The sequence below is a fragment of the Zeus faber genome (genome assembly GCF_960531495.2).
Source record: "Zeus faber genome assembly, chromosome: 1".
Classification (NCBI taxonomy): Eukaryota; Metazoa; Chordata; class Actinopteri; order Zeiformes; family Zeidae; genus Zeus; species Zeus faber.
This window is the reverse complement of record NC_137193.1, coordinates 57,117,740-57,137,184: the sequence shown is the minus strand read 5'-3', so window position 1 is coordinate 57,137,184 and position 19,445 is coordinate 57,117,740. Positions and strand designations below refer to the sequence as shown.

The 19,445-nt window shown below is 44.4% G+C and overlaps 2 protein-coding genes across 3 annotated transcripts in view; both read left to right on the top strand.

The window, feature by feature from the left end:
• adcy1a (adenylate cyclase 1a) overlaps positions 1 to 4,399 on the top strand; it is a gene marked incomplete at both ends in the record, with an annotated part of 32,302 nt that extends 27,903 nt beyond the window's left edge. For both annotated transcript variants that reach the window (XM_080008030.1, XM_080008029.1), the window contains 2 exons: positions 3,870 to 3,994; positions 4,073 to 4,399. In XM_080008030.1, coding sequence (XP_079864156.1) covers positions 3,870 to 3,994; positions 4,073 to 4,399 — 452 coding nt within the window. The remainder of the gene's footprint in view (positions 1 to 3,869; positions 3,995 to 4,072) is intronic.
• Positions 4,400 to 14,135: 9,736 nt separating this feature from the next.
• On the top strand, positions 14,136 to 17,775 carry igfbp1a (insulin-like growth factor binding protein 1a). Its single transcript, XM_080010384.1, has 4 exons — positions 14,136 to 14,677; positions 14,836 to 15,005; positions 15,556 to 15,684; positions 16,313 to 17,775. The coding sequence occupies exons 1-4, from the start codon at positions 14,299 to 14,301 to the stop codon at positions 16,421 to 16,423; spliced, it is 789 nt and encodes a 262-aa protein (XP_079866510.1). The 5' UTR covers positions 14,136 to 14,298; the 3' UTR covers positions 16,424 to 17,775.
• Positions 17,776 to 19,445: the final 1,670 nt, after the last annotated feature.

The window sequence follows — 19,445 nt, the reverse complement described above, 5'->3', positions numbered from 1 at the left end:
TAAGCACGCCGCCACGTCGTGTACACGGTGCCATCCTGTGTGCATGGTGCCATCCTGTGTGCATGGTGTGCTGCTTAAAGGGACGTGCTGTTCAGGACATCAACTCTTTATAGTAGAGGGGCCAAGTCCCCAGGTTGACACTGTTTCATGATGGCTGTCTACAATGTCCGCTCTCGCTGGCATCACCACGAGAACAAAACCTGAACGAACGTCATCAAATCAAATTTCCGCAGTCACGGAGAAGGGCGGCACAGAAACTCTTCATCAACAGCTCTGATCTGATCCAATTAAAAATCCAATTAATCACATTTTAGTTGATAAATACTAATAATGTTGCCCACTTGGCATCCATTGCAGCATGGCCGTTCTGGAAGGGGGAGTCCTCCTTCTGCGGCCCCTTCTCAAGGTTTCCTTCTTGTTTCCCCAAAGGGCTTTTCTGGGTGTTTTTCCTTGACCGCGTGGGGGTAAGGACTAGGGGATGCGGCTTATTTTTATGTGAAATGCGAAGCTTGTGAAGCCCTTTCAGACTTTTAAGGGCTGTATACCACGGATCAGCCACAACATCAAAACCACTGACAGGTGAAGTGAATAACATTGATCATCTTGTTCCAAAAGCACCTGTCAAGGGGATCAGTGGCGTAGTGATGTCTAGAGAACTGGGTTTACTCTTAATTTTTGCATTGCCATTTTGGCATGTTTATTTTTTCTCTTTAGTGGGTGTTTTTAAGGGAACATTCATGCCCGCGGGAACGTATTTTCTTTGAGGTGTGCTGCCGAACATACATGCACGCGCGTACATACAGTATGAACTCCTAAAGCTGAAAAATTGTCCATCCCAAGTTATAAACAACATCCACTCCCTGTCAGCAACAAAAAGCACTAACATACAGTGAGCTCTCAGTCTGCGTAGGCAGCAAAAAAAATAATAATAATGTAAAAAAAATAAAAGGTTAATTATATATAATAGATATACAGTATATATAACTTATTGGTTTTATTTACTTATGCAGCATCATTGACCAACCGTTTGCAATTCGTCATTTATTCATCCAGTTCTATATCCAGCAGCAATCAACTTCAATACACAGACTTCATCCACAGTGAAAGTCAAAATGCTGGTGTCGGCACCAACAACAAAACACAACAAGGCAAGCATACTGTAAGACCAATAGCAGACTGGTGTAGAGGTCTTACCGGGTCGACCTTCGTTTGGTTAAGGTTTATAAGCCCAGGTGCCTCCCAGCACTTAGAAGCACTACTGTACAACTTTTATTCAAATTAAAGCCTCGCAAAGTTTAGACGACGCTAAATGCTGCCATCTTGTACGTGATGAGGCCACACTTGTTCGTTTCACCACACGCATACCTAAGAACTTATACATGGTCTCCATTCATAATGTACATTTTCACACAAAGGCGGTGCAGGCCCGTGCCTTTCCACGTAGATGTTGAACAGACTGCGCATGTGCCCTGTGACACAACTGCCAGTCAAACTGTCTGACACGGCCGGTGCTCCACAGCCCAGAGAGCGCTTGATGCTCAAGGAGCATCCAGAAATGATGGGTGCTGTAGCACCCTCAGCACCCCACTTCTCATGCCTATGGGAACGTGTGCTCTGGACAATGTTCTGCTGGGAAACCTTGGTTCCTGGTATTAATGTGGTGTTATCTTGACACGTACCACCTACCTAAACGTTGTTGCAAACCAAGTACACTCCTTCATGGCAACAGTATTTCCTGATGGCAGTGGCCTCTTTCAGCAGGATAATGTGGCTGCCACACTGCAAAAACTGTTCAGATTTGGTTTGAGGAACATAACAAGGAGTTCAAGGTGTTGACTTGAGGCATTTTGGCGCCGTAGGAACCTTCTTTTATGGAGGAACCGTTCTTTTTTCTGTGTCCGCACTGCAGGAACTCCGTTTTGAGGAACTTTTTTAGCTCCTACTGCAGGGCAGGGACTAATCGGCTGAAGAGTAACCTTCAGTGATGTAAGTGCACAGTGACTTGTCCAGACGTAAGTCCACGGTCCCCCGCTGGTCCCTCAGACTGAGTCCACCCGGTCCAGGTGGGTGCAGACCAGCCAGGGCTTAATTTGTGCCGGATCCTGCCGGAACATGTTCTGGGATCTCCCAGATTGGGACCGGCACCTATTTGATTGGATCCGGCACCTCCGCACAAGCTGCGGAAATGTGGTTCGAGCTGCGAGCTCCGCATTCCCCGTTTCTCCAAACAAAACAAATAGAAATAGTGTGTTTTTAGAATATTCTTTTTTAGGACTGTACCCGACTTTTGTTGGTTGGGTCGGATTCGCACCTATGGTAAATGGATAAGGATGGATATGGATGGACTATGCGCGCTCTAGGGATGCGCGAGCCAGCAATGGGGTGCCCAAAACACAGTTTTTTATTTTTTGTCTCCTTATGGAACGAAATATGTGCATATGGAACAAAAACGTGCGTAATGGGGACACTTTCTCTCACTTTCTCCCTGATCGTCCTCTTCATGCGCTATGCTAATCTTAACGCGTCTACGAGTCGTGCTCCGTTCCTCCGTGCACCGCCCCGACGCTGTTTTTAGTTGTTTTATTTGGAGGAATGGGTCTCGGCTCTCTGTGTTGCCTCCGCCGATCGAGTCGTACGGAGAGCCGTGTTCAGGTCTATGTCCGGACGCGGACGATTCACACATATAAAAATATATGATATATTGATTGATCCCCTAATCTGTAATTCCTCATTAAAATGTTATCCGTGTGCATTTTGTGAGTTCAATCTGTTTTATCCTGTTATGGTAATGCACACTGACTGACCAAAAAAACAAAGAAACAGCTGTTTGCCTTGAAGAATCTCAGTCGACTGTCGAGTTTCCGACTGATTATTCGACTTGTCGACTTTCAGGGGGCAGCCCTGTTATTGTTTATTTATGTTTCTTAATTGAACGAAACAAAAAAAAAAACAGCTTTAGGCTTTGTGCGTTCTGTGCATGCTTTCCGTGACTTTTTTTCTCCCCCCGACCCGTTGGATCGGCAACCTCTCTGTGTTCAGGCACCTCCTGACCTACAAATGATAAACTGGGACCAGCCCACACTCAGTACACTCGGCGGGAATAAAAATAACCAATAAAAAAACAAAACAATAAAAATAGAAGTTTTAATGTAGATGTAATTATTTCATTTACTTTATTTTCCGACGTAACTGTATTAATTAATGTGCGCCCCGTAATCCCTGTGCGGTGTCCTGATGCGAACCCTTGCCGTACAAAAGCCGGAACAAACTTTTAAATGACGTCTTTTAGATCTAATATGAGTGAAGATCCAGCAACTGGACTGTTTATTCTCACCTCAAATTTGTTCAGAAACAGATTTTTGTGGACTGATAAGGTGTAATATGTGAAAGTTACTGAGTAAATACAACATGGAGCTCACACTGAAACCCCGTCGGTTGACATCACTTCAGAGTTTCAGTGCAGTGCAAATACAACCAGAAAAAAAAGCCCTTGATGGTATTTAGTCCTCGGAGGACCTCCCCAGTTCCTAGTTCCCCTCAGGGAGTCCCTAGATCTCAATACAATCAAGCATCTGTGGGATGTGCTGGAACACGAAGCCTGATCCATGGGGGCCCCACCTCGCAACTTACAGCACTTAAAGAATCTGCTGCTAACGTCTTGGTGCCAGATACCACAGGACACCTTCAGAGGTCTTATGGAGTCCATGCCTCCACGAGTCAGAGCTGTTTTGGCGGCGCGAGGGAGAGCCACACTATATTAGTGGTTATTAGTGCTATTTTTAATGTTGTGGCTGATCGGTGTAAATAAATTGGACTTGACTTGAGCTAATTACTCCAACTCTTATTCCTTGGTTATGTCCGTGCTACAGGTATTAATGTGGGTCCAGTGGTGGCAGGTGTGATCGGCGCAAGGAGGCCCCAGTACGACATTTGGGGAAACACGGTGAATGTAGCGAGCAGGATGGACAGCACAGGAGTCCAGGGCAAGATCCAGGTATGGTGTTACACAAAGACCTGCGCCGACCTGGAATGTGTATTTCCCTTTCCGATCTTTTCTGTTTTGAATTTCCAGGTGACGGAGGACGTGTATCGCCTCATCACCGACGACTATGAGTTTGTGTGCCGCGGACAGGTCAGCGTGAAGGGCAAAGGCCAGATGTTGACGTACATCCTCGAAGGGCGGCGCCAAATCAGCACGCCTTCCCAAAACAAGCAGTCCAGGAACAGCGAACGCCGCTCGAGCCAATTGGCCTGCCCCAACATTTGCACCAGATTGAGTCCCGCACCGACTGTCACCACCTACGCCGCGATTCGGACCCCCAGCCCCAGTATGATGAAGCCCACCACCTCCACCAGCAATACCAGATACCTGCCCTCTGTCCCCACAGCGATGGTGTGATTGACACACACACACACCCACACTCAAACACACACACACGCACAGTCTCCATGGTGACCATGGCACAATCAAGGGCAAGAAAACGACATTGAAACTAGGGAAAATAGAATGCGACCCGCGGGGATGAAAGAGGGATATAAATAGCAGAGAGAGAGGAGAGAGCACAGGATTTGAGTAAATTAATGAAGAATAGAAGAAAACACGCTCTATTCCTATTAAACAGTTTAAGGAGCTTTTCTTCTAGGAAGTGAGTACAGAAACTGCCTTATGGAGGGCATGTGGCTGGGGGTTTGGACTTTGTCCAGGGCTGACGTGTCTGACGTGGACCCGTGCTGTCTCAGCCGCTGTTTTTTGGCCCAGTTTTAGTGCACACCAGAGGCCTCATCCCCGCCAACAGGATGTTCTAGCCACGTCGCTCTGTAACCAATCAAAAGGCCAAGGATGTCGCTGAGGGTAGGCTCCCCAAACGTACCCATCCTTATAGAATGGTGAAGCGAATGACGCACAAGTGATGGTGTAGCATCTTAACCTCTCAACGACATATCTCCTAAGACACCTTTTTGACGTTGGCTGATCCAATTTTCTCAGTATACAACCAAATCAGTGCTGATGCCTTATTGACCACGCTTCAGAATGAGTACATCGCAGTGCTATCTTGCCTTTTAGATTGATTTATTGGAGTCCAATTCATTCCGAAATTCAATTAATTCCGTAACTACCAAATGCGGTAACGATTTGCCAAAACAACAGGGCAATGCCTTCAATCACTTTCGGGTTAGTGATGCCACGTAGTGGCGGCACATACGCCTTGACTGTAACCTTCCAATGGCACATGAGGTACAACCATTGAATCCCTGGGTATGGCCCGTGTGCCGCTCAGTGTCTTTAAGTGCATGATGCCAGCGCTGCATTTCAGTCATGTTTGCTGTCTGTTTCCCTATAATGCTTGACTTAAAGACTTCTTCTTCCTTGATCCTTGTCTATGTGTAGCAATAAAGCGGTTTGTCTTCTCGACCCCCTGCATGCTGTAGCCAGCTCAGTCATTTCTTTGACCTGTGTATGTAGCCTATAGAGTGAGCATAACTAGCAAAACTGCCACGCATGGAATAGAAAAACTTATTTTTTTGGTGTAGTGTGAATGTGAATCCTCCTTTATGACCTTGTAAAAAAAAAAAAAAAAATTCTGCCTGCTTGTTTAGAAAGAAATATTTTTATTGTTGCAATATTCCGTTGAACATTTTCTATTTTTATGAAAACTTCACAAAGGCTGCTTTGGTAAAGGCACAGGGGCACTACACTATTTGCAAAGGAGCATTTAAACCTCGGTGTCGGATTTCCACTTTATCAACCCAGACATATTTTACGGCATAGCATGCAACTTTTTTTCGGGGGCTGACGAGAGCCTTCGGTTTCTTTTATCCACCTCACCTGCATGCTTTGACCACATTAACCACAGCCCACGCGGTGAACGCAACGCGCGGTGACTCTGTTTTAAACTCTTTTACAACTAGTCCTCATGCATGTGCTTACGGTAGTGTTTACTCTTGAATGTACGGTGCTTCTTGACCATTGTCTTCTCTTTGAGCTGTTGCGTGCTAATGAAACCTTTTGAGGACACTTCAGGAGAGACTGACGACAGGGCGGGATCGTGCCCTGCTGGAGTCTCGACAACAGGTAGCTGGTTTTCAAATGTGCCAACCTATTTTCATAAACATATCAGAGTTTATCGTCCAGCTGTGCAGTGTTGCACCACGGGGGTGTGGCTACAGGTATTTATTTTTTCGTTTTTTTTTTGTGAATTGACTTTATCGAATGCCTGTAATTTCACTTTTCAGTTTTTAGATGTTCCTTTGAGGTTTTTGTAATTGAAACAATGGGACAATGTCGATTTTGGAAAGGCTTTTTGACAACGGTAACCTCAGTGATGGGACTTTTGAGTTTGGTTGTGGTTCAAATATATTTTAAGTTCATAGCAGCCTCGGGCTCAGTTCTTAATCTTGAGTTTTAAAGAAATACAGAGAAAGACTTTTATACCCTTGCTTTTAACAGTCAGTGATGTTGATGGACGGGGGTTATTATGTACAATATTTTTCCTGTGAATTAAATATTTTCATACTGTATGATACGGGTTTGAATTGTTATATGTAGGTAATACTAGATATTATTGTACATTGTAGGGTCTTTTTCAGAGATATATTATAAATGATTAGATATTTGTCAAAGGCTTTTTTTTTGTTGAAGACGTATTTATTGAGATGTTTTATGTTGAATGTCCATTTTGTTAAGACAATATTTTATACTACATGTTTGCACTGCTATGATATTGACGTATTATGATGACGAAATAAAGCGAGAGGAGAGACGTGTCTTCATGAGCAAATTCTCTTTCCTGTGCTTCCTGTTCTCAACTTCATGTGCGTTTGCGTGAGTGTTTGCACGTCAGGCCTGTGCGTATGGAAAGGCCATCAAACGGTCATAAAGTTACAAGAAAAATAAAACATGGCCAGTGTGAGAGGCTTATGTCTACATGTGGATCAACAAGGCTTAAAGGGGGGTTGAATACTGACGTTGTGCAGACATCAGTTCCCGTAATAACTTGGCTGGCCGTGTGTTCTTACAGCAGCGGAAGTCAGGAACAGTGTAAGTGGCGGACAAATAAAATAATAAACCCAACGTCCTGGGAAGCAATAAACGGGCCTCACTGTCCAAAAGACTTCATTGCTTTCTTGCGAGAGGAAGCTCCGTGTCGGATCACTGACTGGATTTGGGCTTATGAAGAATTGGGAATTGTTCATATTATTATGAGCTGTCATCTGTCTTCCGTAGTCCACCGGCCCGCAGGGGGAATCTGACCCTCGAGTTTGGGTTTGAAGGGGGAAGGAGAAAACAAAACACGCCGGAGGCTCGATCGTGTGTGTTTATGTGTCAGCTGTGAGCGAGGGGATGTTTGGAGTCCTGGCGCAGGAAGAGACTACTTCTAAACATCCATCAGGGTCTCTCGTTCTCTCTCTCTCTCTATCGTACTCGCTCACCCTCTGTTTTCTCACTGGGTGTGTGGGCCCTAATTGTTTACTGTTGATGTATACCGCGGAAAGTGTGCGTATGCGGTCGGCTGCATGTGCATGCAGGTCGTCCTGGCAACACAACTTGATTGTTTTCTTGATGTCCTTTGCCACCGTGTTTATGAGTTTCAGTTAACTAATGATGAACTGGAGTTCACCCCACCTGGGCCGCTGTGCACAAACTCTGTGATTCATGCTGATTGCATGCACTCGTGTCTTGCAATCACCAAAGAGTGTGCCGCTAACAACCACTCCCATCTAAAGTAGAGACAGGGTGTGTGCGTGCATGCCCGTGTTTACTACCTGCTGTGTCCTCCCGAGTGGATATAACTAAACAAACACCACTCACAATGTTACACTACAAACCACCGAGGTCTCAGAGCGCCAACTCACTTAAAGTCGAGATAAGCGACCGGAAACGGGACCCTTTAAAGGGCTTGTTTATTGCTCCGGCGTGGAGAGACTGAGTCAGGCCGCGGAGAGGCCGTGTTAGGGCATTGATGCAGTAGACCAAGACACCAGGCGGAATTAGGGATTGTTTTTACCCCCCTCCACCTCCCTAAACCACTTACCCAATGACCCTGTGTGTCATGACGTCTCTTACTGTAAACGCCTCGTGAATCCAGACCCCGGAGCGTGGGAGGGGAAAAAAACAACAGGGAACAGTACACGGCTACAAGTTGGTTTTGATGAAGCTGCTTACGTCTGTGTGTGTAACTTTTGGACATTTATGTGTGCGTTGGGGAAACTGTGTTTGTAGTGCTAGTAATGAACTTTGAGCTCGGAATCAGACAGTGCGCAGATGTAGTGTGCAGACGAACAAGGTACCATTACAGTAAGATAACAACAAGTTTGAATCTTCCCTGGAGGAATCCCGGAAAATGATCCAAAATTGCATCGAAATGGCATTGTATCGACAGATTTAACATTTACACCGCTGCGTGGTTGGCTCCAGTTCATTAAATTGGCCTTGAGATTTCACTTTAAATCCAGTGCACAATGTGTAATGCGTCTCAAATTTCAGCTGGCAGCACAGGGTGTTATTTTTGGGGCTAGAACAAAACACTGTCTTACAAGATTGTTGCTCCTCCATGAAAGCAAATATGTTATTCTCGTTCCCCGTACTGTATGTTTTCAGAGAGCCCTCCAGTAAAAAGAGGTCAATGCACTCCAGATTGTGTAAGAGTGACCCATGCTACGCCTCTCCCGTTGCTTCTCCCTTCTGTGCTCCTTCTGTGTGTCCACACACATGGAATGTGACTGTCGGCTGGAAAACACCATTATCACGATGATACACAGTCATATGTCACAGGCTATATCATAATAACCCCCGAAAAACAAAGGTTCGGGGTGACATGAGGTAAAATCGCTAATTGACTGTCTGTGCTCCTAAATAGAACTTGACAGGAACACGGCTTTCCCTGGTACTGTAGACAGTGAGCCATTGGGGATACGCCTGCACTACAGCTATCGTGTGTCTTCCTCATTGTTTTGCTTTATACTGCAATTGGTTTGTGTTGACAGTTGAAACAGCAGCATATATGTATTTAAAAAAAAAAAAAAAAAACCTAATGGTAATTGTGGATTCTGAGGGGAAGCTGGGCTTGGAAGATACTGTTTTTCTGTCATTCCGTGTCCCTCTGCGACTGCATATCCAACGCCTTTCACTTCTCATCAATGGTAATCACTTATATTCTCCGTGCAACTCCGTTCCAGCCAGGCGGCTGAAGTGTAGCTGAACAAACAGCGATCAGCTGCAGCGTGTGGAGCGCAAGCTGTGATTTGGGGCAAGCTGATATCTGCCATAGCAAAAGCGGTTGAATGGAATTCTCACTTCGGTAGCACTGGGACATTTTGATTAATTTTGGCAAATTGTGCCGATACAGTTCCCTTGATCCATTCATGAGATTGTTTCCAGTCAACTTTGCCAAGTGCAGCCCTCGAGCATGGACTTCCTCCTACTACTCATTAGAGCTGCAACCAGAGAGAGAAGCACTGGAGCTACGTGAGCACACGCACACACACACACACACACACACACACACACACACACACAGACACATACATACACGGGAGGAAACTTAAAACAATGGATGCTGGCGCATGGGAGCCTGGATTTCCTGGGTTTCCCACACACAAGTGCACAAACCCATGCTCACAAAAATATGCACTCATTCCAACCCGTAAGCAACACACACACTAACACGAGCTTGTGAGCCATCACACTGCATACCAAGACATTAGACTTCCCCATTGAAGATGTCGCAGACCCTAAGACTCCTTCACCATGGACAACTCCGTCGCTGTTTCACTGTTTTTCTCCCAGACCTGGATCTGTGATCTGTGCTGCTTGTTTAATGGGATGTGGATTAACTGATTAAGGAAATCTTGTGAGAAAAGGGAGACGAAAAATAACAACTCTGATAGGGATTAGAGTCATTGTGTCTGCTCACATCACATTCCTCGCTGCTGAGTCTCGGCCCTGGGAGCAGGGGACCCTTATTCACAACTTAGACACAAGGCCATAGAGGAGAATCCCAGCACCTTAGCAGCACCAGAGGTTCCATGCACGATCATCTCAAGACGGTGTGTCTTGCCAATAGACTGAAGATACACACACTTCACACAAGGATAACATTTTTCGCTTTATTTCGAGAAGCATGAATTGATGTTTTAGTTAATTATGTAGAGTGAACTGCGCCAAAGGCCTAAGAAAAGAAAAGATAAGATTTATTACCCAACAGGTAATAAAGGGCAGGTAGTAAAGTAAAGTAAAGGAAAGAAAAGTAAAGTAAAGTAAAGTAAAGTACATTTACTACATAGCAACAGCAACAGACTTGTGTAACATTAGGTTGACCTTGAGCTGACTAAAATCCCAGCAAATTCCTTTGCCCCGTCACGCTAACATATTATGAATTCTTGGGCGTCCTTCCTTAAATTATAACGAATCCAATGGGTATTCATTCATCCATTCGCTTGGTGAACATTATAAGGCGCTGTATTTTAGCACTATATATAAGTCTGGCTCTAGCGGGTATGTGTTCTCATAGTGGGCGTCTGAAGGGCAAGGTTTAAATCGCCATAAATGGGTATTTCAAGACGAGTCTATGTGTGTGTGTGTGTGTGTGTGTGTGTGTGTGTGTGTGTGTGTGTGTGTGTGTGTGTATGCGTGTGTGTGTGTATGTGTGTGCACGTGTGTGCACGTGTGTGCGCGTGCCTGTGCACGTACGTGTGCGTGTCGGTGCAGGCGTGTGTTTTGCGTGTAATCGTATACACAGATGTGTATGTAGGCAGCTTGATTGTCATCAGGAATGTTCTTGCCAGTGTTTTCATCAAAGGTAAACATTCCTGACCAGGGATGTTCAATGCCAGATGACACCTCAATCATGTGACGTATCAAAGCGGCGGAAACCCTGTTATTACGCTGCCAAACACCAGCAGCAGAGGAGTGAGTGGGAGCTAGGCGGCGGGTCAACCGGGGTCTCCGGCACCGGGGTCACGCTGTTCGCGTTTGTGTGTTTTTGAAAAAATGTAGATAACTCGACTCCATGTAATTATTTTACTTACTTAATCTGACAGGGGAGAGCGAACAGGTCAGCAGGTCGCCGCTCTTCCATAAAGGCATGCAATAGATCACATACCTTAATCCCTCATGTCCCTAATTCGCAGACGTCTCTCACATTCTACGTCATTCTGCTAATTAATGAGGTTGGATGATCCCATACTCTACTCTGTTCTAGGCTGCTCTCGTCTTCTAAGGTGTAGGAGCCCTATCGAGAACACTTTTGTAGAGCTATGTAATCTTTTTTTTCGCTGGGCAGGGTTGTGAGCAAGCATCCCATAAGTACTGTTAAACATTTGGCAGAGTCAGAGAACCTGCCCCTACATGGTACCCACAAAGCTTAGCAGAGCACCCAGCAACCACCTCCACACTTAGGGTTAGCGTCCCTGTAATGTGGATCGAGTGATTTGTTTCGAAACACATGGTACGTGTTTGAAAGTAATTTCTGAAAACATGTGAAAAGACTGAATGACGTAGTACTGAATTGTGGCGTCAGACCTTTAAACTGTTTCTCACCGTTTTTGTGGTCCGGATTTTTTTCACAGGGCTAAATTATGACCCGATGACGTAGAGCAGTCGTACTCAGCATGGCCCCTCCGAACACTATATAACCACTAGGTTGGAATCGGAGCATCAGTAGTGATAAGCTAAGCTAACAGTGCGGAGTTTGGGATAAAACACTGTTTTGGAAATCAACGCCTGAAGTAAAAAGGCGTCTTCGGGGAGACCTTGAACTCATGCCAAGCCTTGACGCCGATCCCGTGGATGCCTCTGGCTTGAGACCTAATTTAATGTACTTTTTTTAATCATTCAAATTCGGCTGGGTGGTAAATAACACATTTTTCTGTGGTGTGGAAACTCAGAACACTATTTTATTTTCACTTTACACGTACTTGAACTCCTTGCAGACCTGGGGGACATTACCAGTCACGGAAAAAGTTCTTACCCCCCCCCACATCCACCCACTGCACAACGGACTGCATGAGGGCAGCTAGAAAAAAATCTCAAATCTGGATAATTGATTCTCAGCTTTTTCCATATCAACGACACTCAATTTCATACGCATTAGGCCAACAATTTGTCTCTTGGACCACTGATCCGAGAAGATTTTTATTGTTACCACACGATAGTCGAAAACTTGCTATTGATAATTTTGCTGGGGACCCCCTGGAACCTCTAAAAGGACCTCTGGGGGGTATCCGGACCCCACGTTGAGAACCACTGCTCTAGATCATACCACTACCTTTGTGAGGGCAGAAAGACCATTTCAGATAAACTAAGCATTCACATTGGGGATAAGCAAAGAGTGAGGGGGTGACAAAGCCCCTTATTTTGAAGGTCAGTGAGACCAAGACAAATGTACAACAGGTGGCAAAGCCTACTTGAGATGCTTTAAAACTCCTCACAATCCTCCTCGTCACACTTTGTCAACGAAAACAAAACAAATATTTCCTGTTTGGCGATTAATGAGTCACACTAATGAATGAATGTAAAACTGTAGGTAGAGGAATGAATTATACATTATCCCTAAATCCCCTAGATTAAAATAAAAAAAGTCTCAAACAAGGTGCAAGGGTTGAACAGACCACATTTGCTTTATTGTTTGTATTCAACCCAGGGCTTTGAAGATGTGAAAACTATGAATGACACAGTGCAATTATTGACAGCAGTTGATAACTGATGCAATCATATCAAGAAATTGCATCTAGCCAACAGCAGGGGGTTCCCAAACTGGGGTCCGCGGCCCCCTACGGGTCCGTGGAGGGTCCACAACTAAAAAAAATAATATATATATATATATGTGTGTGTGTGTGTGTGTGTGTGTGTGTGTGTGTGTGTGTGTGTGTGTGTGTGTGCGTGCGTGCGTGCGTGCGTGTGTGTATTTCACTATTCTGTTAGGCTTTACATTTTTTACATTGTTTTCACAAAGTATATAACTCACACTCACCAATGAAGTTGATTTTTTTTTCTTTGTTGTAAGAATCACACGTTCTGTCAGCTTAGGTTTAAGATAGATATACTATTTCTGTGGCCTATTTTTTTTTCTTTCTTTTTTTTTGGGGGGGGGGGGGGGGTCGGGAACTTTGTCCTAAAAAATAAATAAATACAATTTAAAAAAAACCTTTGGGCCACGTGGCAGCTTGTTGCATCTGCTTGGACATCTAGGGAGAACTTAAACTGTATATTTATATCAATCAATCCCATCGGAGGAAAAGAGAGCGGTTCCAAATTGCACACCAAAACGTGAATGGCGGCCACTGTGTGATCCTGGGAGGTTGTTTGGGTGAAGTACGTGTCTATGGTCCTGTAAGCGTCCCCCTCCCCGGTCCCAACCAGTCTATTATTAGTCCTTACCCCAGGAAACGGGTCATTCCAGCGGGATCTCTGCCTCCGTGCGTCCCGTCTCCCCTCCGGTTGTAAAATGTGGGCGTCCCCTCCATTCACGGAGCTCTGTTTCCGCGCTGGATTATTTAACATCTCTTTATTGTCAATGCACGGATGCCTTCACATTTAAAATGAGAGGAGCAGGACATTCCCCGTTTCCCAATGAACGCTCGGCTTTGTCGGGTGCGTGGGCGTGTGTAATGTGCGCTCATTAACCGCCGGTTCTCCAGAAGTTGTGTAAGAACATTTTAGAAAAAAAAAAAAAAGATAATTAAAAAATACGCATGAATGGCAGGCATTGTCCTGGAAAAGAAATGTTTTAGAAAGAAGTGTAAAGAAAGAAACTATATAAGTGAAAAGTAAGCAAAACAAAAAAAAGTTCCCCAATTGAATCAAAAGTTGAAAAGTAACTTTTAAAACAACACATCTGATTAATTGTAGACCCTTGGCCAATACGACAACGCAAAATGGGAAACTTTTTTTTTTTTTTTTGACACCAGGGTGAAAGGAAGGGGGTGGGGGTCTTGCAACATCAAACGCCGATGTCGTCACTCTCGGTCGATACGTGCGCGAGCTGCAGCTCCAAAATAAATATTGACGTGATTTACGTGTTGTATTCAAATGAGCCGCTCGGAGCGCCAATCAGAGCCCGTCGGATCATTACACCTTCTTCCAGAAATCATTCATAAGCCGATGCGTCAAACGCGCACAAGGAACGGACTATAAATACGGCCGCGCTCCGAGGTCTCCAAAGAAAGATAAATCAAAGGGAAGAAAGAGATTTACTGAGAAGGACACAGCCCGACTTCTTCCCCTTGCTTATCCTCTGCGTTTTATATTTTGTTATATTTCACATTTTAGGAACACAGTCCCCCTGTGTGTAGGCTACAATGAGTGGATTATATGTGAGGAGCGTTGCCCTGGCTGCGGCGTGCGCCGTGCTGGTTGTTCTGGCGCCGGGGTCCCCGGTGCCGATGGGGCCAGAGCCGATACGATGCGCCCCTTGCACGCCGGAGAAGATGAGCCAGTGTCCCGCGGTGGCTTCCGGGTGCGCCGAGGTGATGCGGCAGCCGGGCTGCGGGTGCTGCCTCGCCTGCGCCCTGAGCTCCGGGGATGCGTGCGGGATCTACACGGCGCCATGCGGCTCCGGGCTGAGGTGCACCCCGAGACCCGGCGACCCCCGGCCGCTGCACTCACTCACCCGGGGACAAGCCGTGTGCACAGAGAAGAGCCCCGTCCCCGAGGAGAGCCCCGACACCCAAACACAAGGTCGGTCAATCATCTCCGATTCCTCAGATTTTTGACCTATCCATTATCTCCAAAATACTGCAACCATTATCTAAAGTGGAACTATACTAACACGGGAGCCTGCAACACTCCTGAATCCATTCAACGCATCATAACATTCCTTTTCCATTCGATTCCAGATCAGGGAGAGCCAGAGGCAGAGATGGAGAACGCAGCCACCATCTCGGACCCGGGCTCCAGCCACTACCTCCCCGGCTACCTCAAGCCCTACGACCCGAGAGCCGCCACGGACGCCCAAGAGAGCATGAAGGCCAAACTGAACGCCATCCGCAGAAAACCGGCCGACCAGGTAAAGCAGCCTTTCAACCTCACCCTTCATCAATTGTTTGATGATTTGCAACGTTATTTAAAAAAGTTTTGGGACGTTTTGCGTGTAGTAGATTACCACAAGAGGGGGCTGGCGTGCCTTTTCTCCGACCGCGTGTGTGCGCGCACGTCTCCGCGTCTGTGCGTGTGTTTCCAGCAGCGTTGATAGGGCACTCACATTGTCCTCATAATCTGTGAAGGCATTAATGTTGTGTTGTTTTTTAAAAAACGTCATTTAAAAAACATGATACATGCATTTTGTGATTCACTCTCGTGTTTAAAAAAATATTAGTTTTTTATAGATGACCTACACCTGAATGTGTGTGTGTGTGTGTGTGTGTGTGTGTGTGTGTGTGTGTGTGTGTGTGTGTGTGTGTGTGTGTGTGTGTGTGTGTGTGTGGACGCATAGAATAAGAGAAAGAAACTGCACTGTGAAGCTCAAAAGGAAATTCTGTTTGATGATTGGTGTCAAACTCAGGCCTGTGGATAATTCGTCCATTTAACCCTTTCCTTTCCCTCTTCCCTCTGCCCAGGGACCCTGTTACATTGAGTTGCAGATAGCCCTCGAGAATATTGCCAAATCCCAGCAGAAATTGGGAGACAAGTTGACCAGATTCTACCTCCCAAACTGCGACAAACAGGGGCTCTACAAAGCCAAACAGGTAGGCACTTTGAAGCAAATGTATGAGGTGTAATTGTTTGCCACCGCATAAGAGGAAAAAAATCCCATAAGAGGAATAAACAGAACTCCCTAGGGTGGAGTGCAACAACTTCATCTATTAGGAAAAAAAGGAACTTTGTTGTCTAGGAAGAGTCTAGTCAGAAGTCTCACTTTTGACAAGGACATCATGTCGAAAAGCCTGTTTCTTCACAATAAAGTCCCTCCCTTGCTTCAGTGAGAGTATGCATTTAAAGCTTTTTGGATGGATTCATATGGATACATGGATCTGTGTGTGTGTGTGTGTGTGTGTGTGTGTGTGTGTGTGTGTGTGTGTGTGTGTGTGTGTGTGTGTGTGTGTGTGTGTGTGTGTGTGTGTGTGTGTGTGTGTGTGTGCAGACAGGGATTTGTTCAGCTTGCTGCAGTGTTTACACCTTGGAGTGTGTTCAGCTTGTTTGGCTGTAGATGTCACCCCGTTGGCGTGGCGTGACGGCACTACACTCACGTATAATGCTCGTCTGGCCCCGGGGCTGCAGCTGCACGCCAAGAAAACATGCCTCCTTCATACGTGAAACAATGACAGAAATGCGGGAGCGACCTCACTAAACGTACTTCTTCTATTTTAATTCCAGTGCGAGTCTTCTTTGGACGGACAGAGGGGTCGGTGCTGGTGCGTGCCCTCGTGGAACGGCAAGCAGCTCTTGGGTTTGGACGATGTGCCGGAAGACGTAGAGTGTCCTTAAAAAGGGACGAGACCAGAACCACTGGGGCAGATCTCACGACAAAAAAAAAAAAAAAGAAGAAAGAGCAAGCCACTTAATATTAGTTTTGATTGCTGTTATTTATTCATTTTGTCCATGGTGGTGTCAAATTCAGGTACACTGTCTTGTGGGGACTGTACCCCCCCCCTCCCAAAACAACCACCAACCCTCCACCACCATTAACCCCTGTTCTGACCAACTCTCACCCCCTTCACCCCCCCCCCCCCCCACCAAAGAGAAAAAAAAATCTATTTTTATTTTTCTGATAAAGGAGATTTTAATATTGATGCATTAACTTTGACTCTTCAGCCTTATTTATTTCAGTCGCAATGCATTCTATGTGTTATTTGTAATTATTTTTTATTATGGGTATTTATATCGTTTCACCTTATTTTTTATTGCTGTTGCTTGTTGTTATTATTATTATTGTTATTATTTATGGGTGTATAAAGTGTATATATGTGACTCAACACTGAGTAACTCCATTGCTGAGTTGAGCTATTCCGGTGGCTTTGTTAACGGCGAAATGAGGATAGAACAAAAGCACTGAGTGACCAAATGTCATTTAGAAATATTTCTAAATGTATTTTTCTCTTGTTTTCTTTTGAATTGTCTTTTTTTTTTTCAACGTTGTCAATTTTGTCATTTCTGAAATGATACACGATGAAACTCAGTTATTTTCAGTGAAGGCAAAACTCAGTAGGGAATTCCTTTCCACCTCAGTAAACAATACACCATATGGTCCTATGGGGTCGCAGATTGCATGGTGGGCAGCGACTCGCAGACGGGTAAAACCAACCTGACCTACCTCCAATGTTAATGTCTATGTGCTCAGATGTGTTGGTGCGTCAGTCAAAGCATTTGTTATTATTATAATAATAATTATTATTATAATTATTATTATTATTATTATTATTATTATTATTATTTTATTTTATTTTATTTTTTTTAATTTTTTTTTTCTTTATTATTATTGTTATTGTTACTATTGTTATTATTGTCGTTTTTACTGTTATTATTATTGCTGCTCTCTCTGACCAGGAACACATGACCACAAAGAGTGAGTTGTTGTTATTATTGTTATTGTCGTAACGTCGCGAACCGTTGAAGTCTGGTGAGGAAATGTGTTTTTACTTGGGATTTGTGATGCATCTGCTCTGTCTACATGCTGCTGTTGGAGAGAGAGAGAGAGAGAGAGAGAGAGAGAGAGAGAGAGAAATGTTTATGTAGGTCTATTCCAAAGTGACTAACTGCGCACTTGTGTGTATGTACACTTTTGTAATTGAGATGTAATGTAAAAAAAAGTGATATATTTAATAAAACCATTAACCTCAGCTATGTTGTCTCGAAGTCTTGTCTGTCGCATCGGGCAGAGTGAGCGAATCGCAATCAAGATATGATTGTGAAATGACGGTGTGCACACACACACACACACACACACACACACACATGGATGCATGCACACACACACACACACACACACGCTCATATACACATAAACAGTCTTGTGGCCTCCTGTCTGTGTTGATATGTTCGAGAACCCCATTTCTATTTTCTCTGTCTATGTCTGTGTTTGTGTACGTGGATGTGTGCGTGAGTGCTTGTTTGTGTGCACGTGTGCTGGTAATCGCAGGGATCTAAAGTCGGGGTCCTAACTTTAGGCATTTGGCCAGGACATGGCTCCGCGCTGCGCTGCCTTTTGACCTGCTCTCTGTTTGCCTTGGTCGGGCACAGGAATTTGCCTCAGCCCTCCCTTGCCCACTGCCAGCCTGCCTGGCACCAAGAGTTTTATTTTTATTCTTTACAAATTGAACCTTTGCTTTATCCTCATCGACACATTCCAAGACCCAGCGGAGCCTGATTGCATTCAACAACTTATCCGAGAGTGATTTGTGTACTGATTACCTATGGAGAAAACATCATCACTTGACAAATAGGAAGCAGGAGAGCAGTGCTAAATCTGTTGGACCTTAATGCTTGGAGGGTTGCACTGTTTATCACACAGCCACCCATGCCTATTTTTAATATTGTGTTGAATAAATCACAGCATAAAAAACCCCACAAAAAAAACAAAAACAAAACCCCCCACAAAAGGTAGTGATTGAAATGTTTTCATTTTTTATTAAAAAAAAACATTAAATACAAATTATGTTTGAACAAAATCATTTCCTTTCTTAAAGAAAACAATAGCTGTGTGATTTCTAGTTTAGTAACATGAAAAGCTTTAATCAAAAAAAAAAAAAATCTTTGAAGGATAAACTTAAATTGAAAAAACAAAAAAAAACAAAGGAAGATTTACCCGTGAATAGAGTCTCTTATGTGACAAGCAAAAACAAAAATTTAAAAATAAAGTAAAAAAGAAAGTGACATACAGAGGTGACCCTGACTCTGGATGGCTGGGTGTGCATGGAGAGATGTGACTTTGTGACAGGTTTTAATGAACAAAAAGGACCAGAGACCTGAGTGTCTGACTGACTGAGAAGTGCATGGGGAGAAACTCATCCCAGGGCATGGAGCTAACAAATATCTGTTGAGAAGCCTCAGGAAAAAAAAAAATGTAACAAAAAAGAAACATTCATTAGTGATTATATTCCCCCAAAATACACTGAATAATAGACTTTGTTGTGCAATCGTGAGTCACTGAATTGTTCGTAAGAAAATGTAGTTTGGATCAGCTTATAATTTTTTTTCTTAGATAAATAACTTTATTTTTACTTTTAAGTACTGTACATGATGTCTAGTCAGACATGTAGCTGGCCAGGAAATAATAATATCTATAGCTATAAAAAGACACACTTACAAATATCAGGGAGGGATATAGCTTACACATACATTTATGTTCCTCCCCTTACATCAAGTCTTTGAATGGGACATAGCACCAAAAGGTTGGTTGTGAGCTTGTTGCTGCATGTCTTTTAAAGTGAATGTACGGCCGATTCCATGCTACCAAGCTACTGGGCTAGGATCCTGTGGCAGCCGCTCTCCACTTTTCAAGTCTTTAACA

What these genes read in the sequence shown, in the direction of transcription:
- igfbp1a (XM_080010384.1), top strand. Translation starts at nt 14,299, where the DNA reads ATGAGTGGATTATATGTGAGGAGCGTTGCCCTGGCTGCGGCGTGCGCC. An exon ending in CCCCGACACCCAAACACAAG is followed by an intron (nt 14,678 to 14,835) that starts GTCGGTCAATCA and finishes ATTCGATTCCAG; the next exon opens with ATCAGGGAGAGCCAGAGGCA. An exon ending in GGCTCTACAAAGCCAAACAG is followed by an intron (nt 15,685 to 16,312) that starts GTAGGCACTTTG and finishes TTTTAATTCCAG; the next exon opens with TGCGAGTCTTCTTTGGACGG.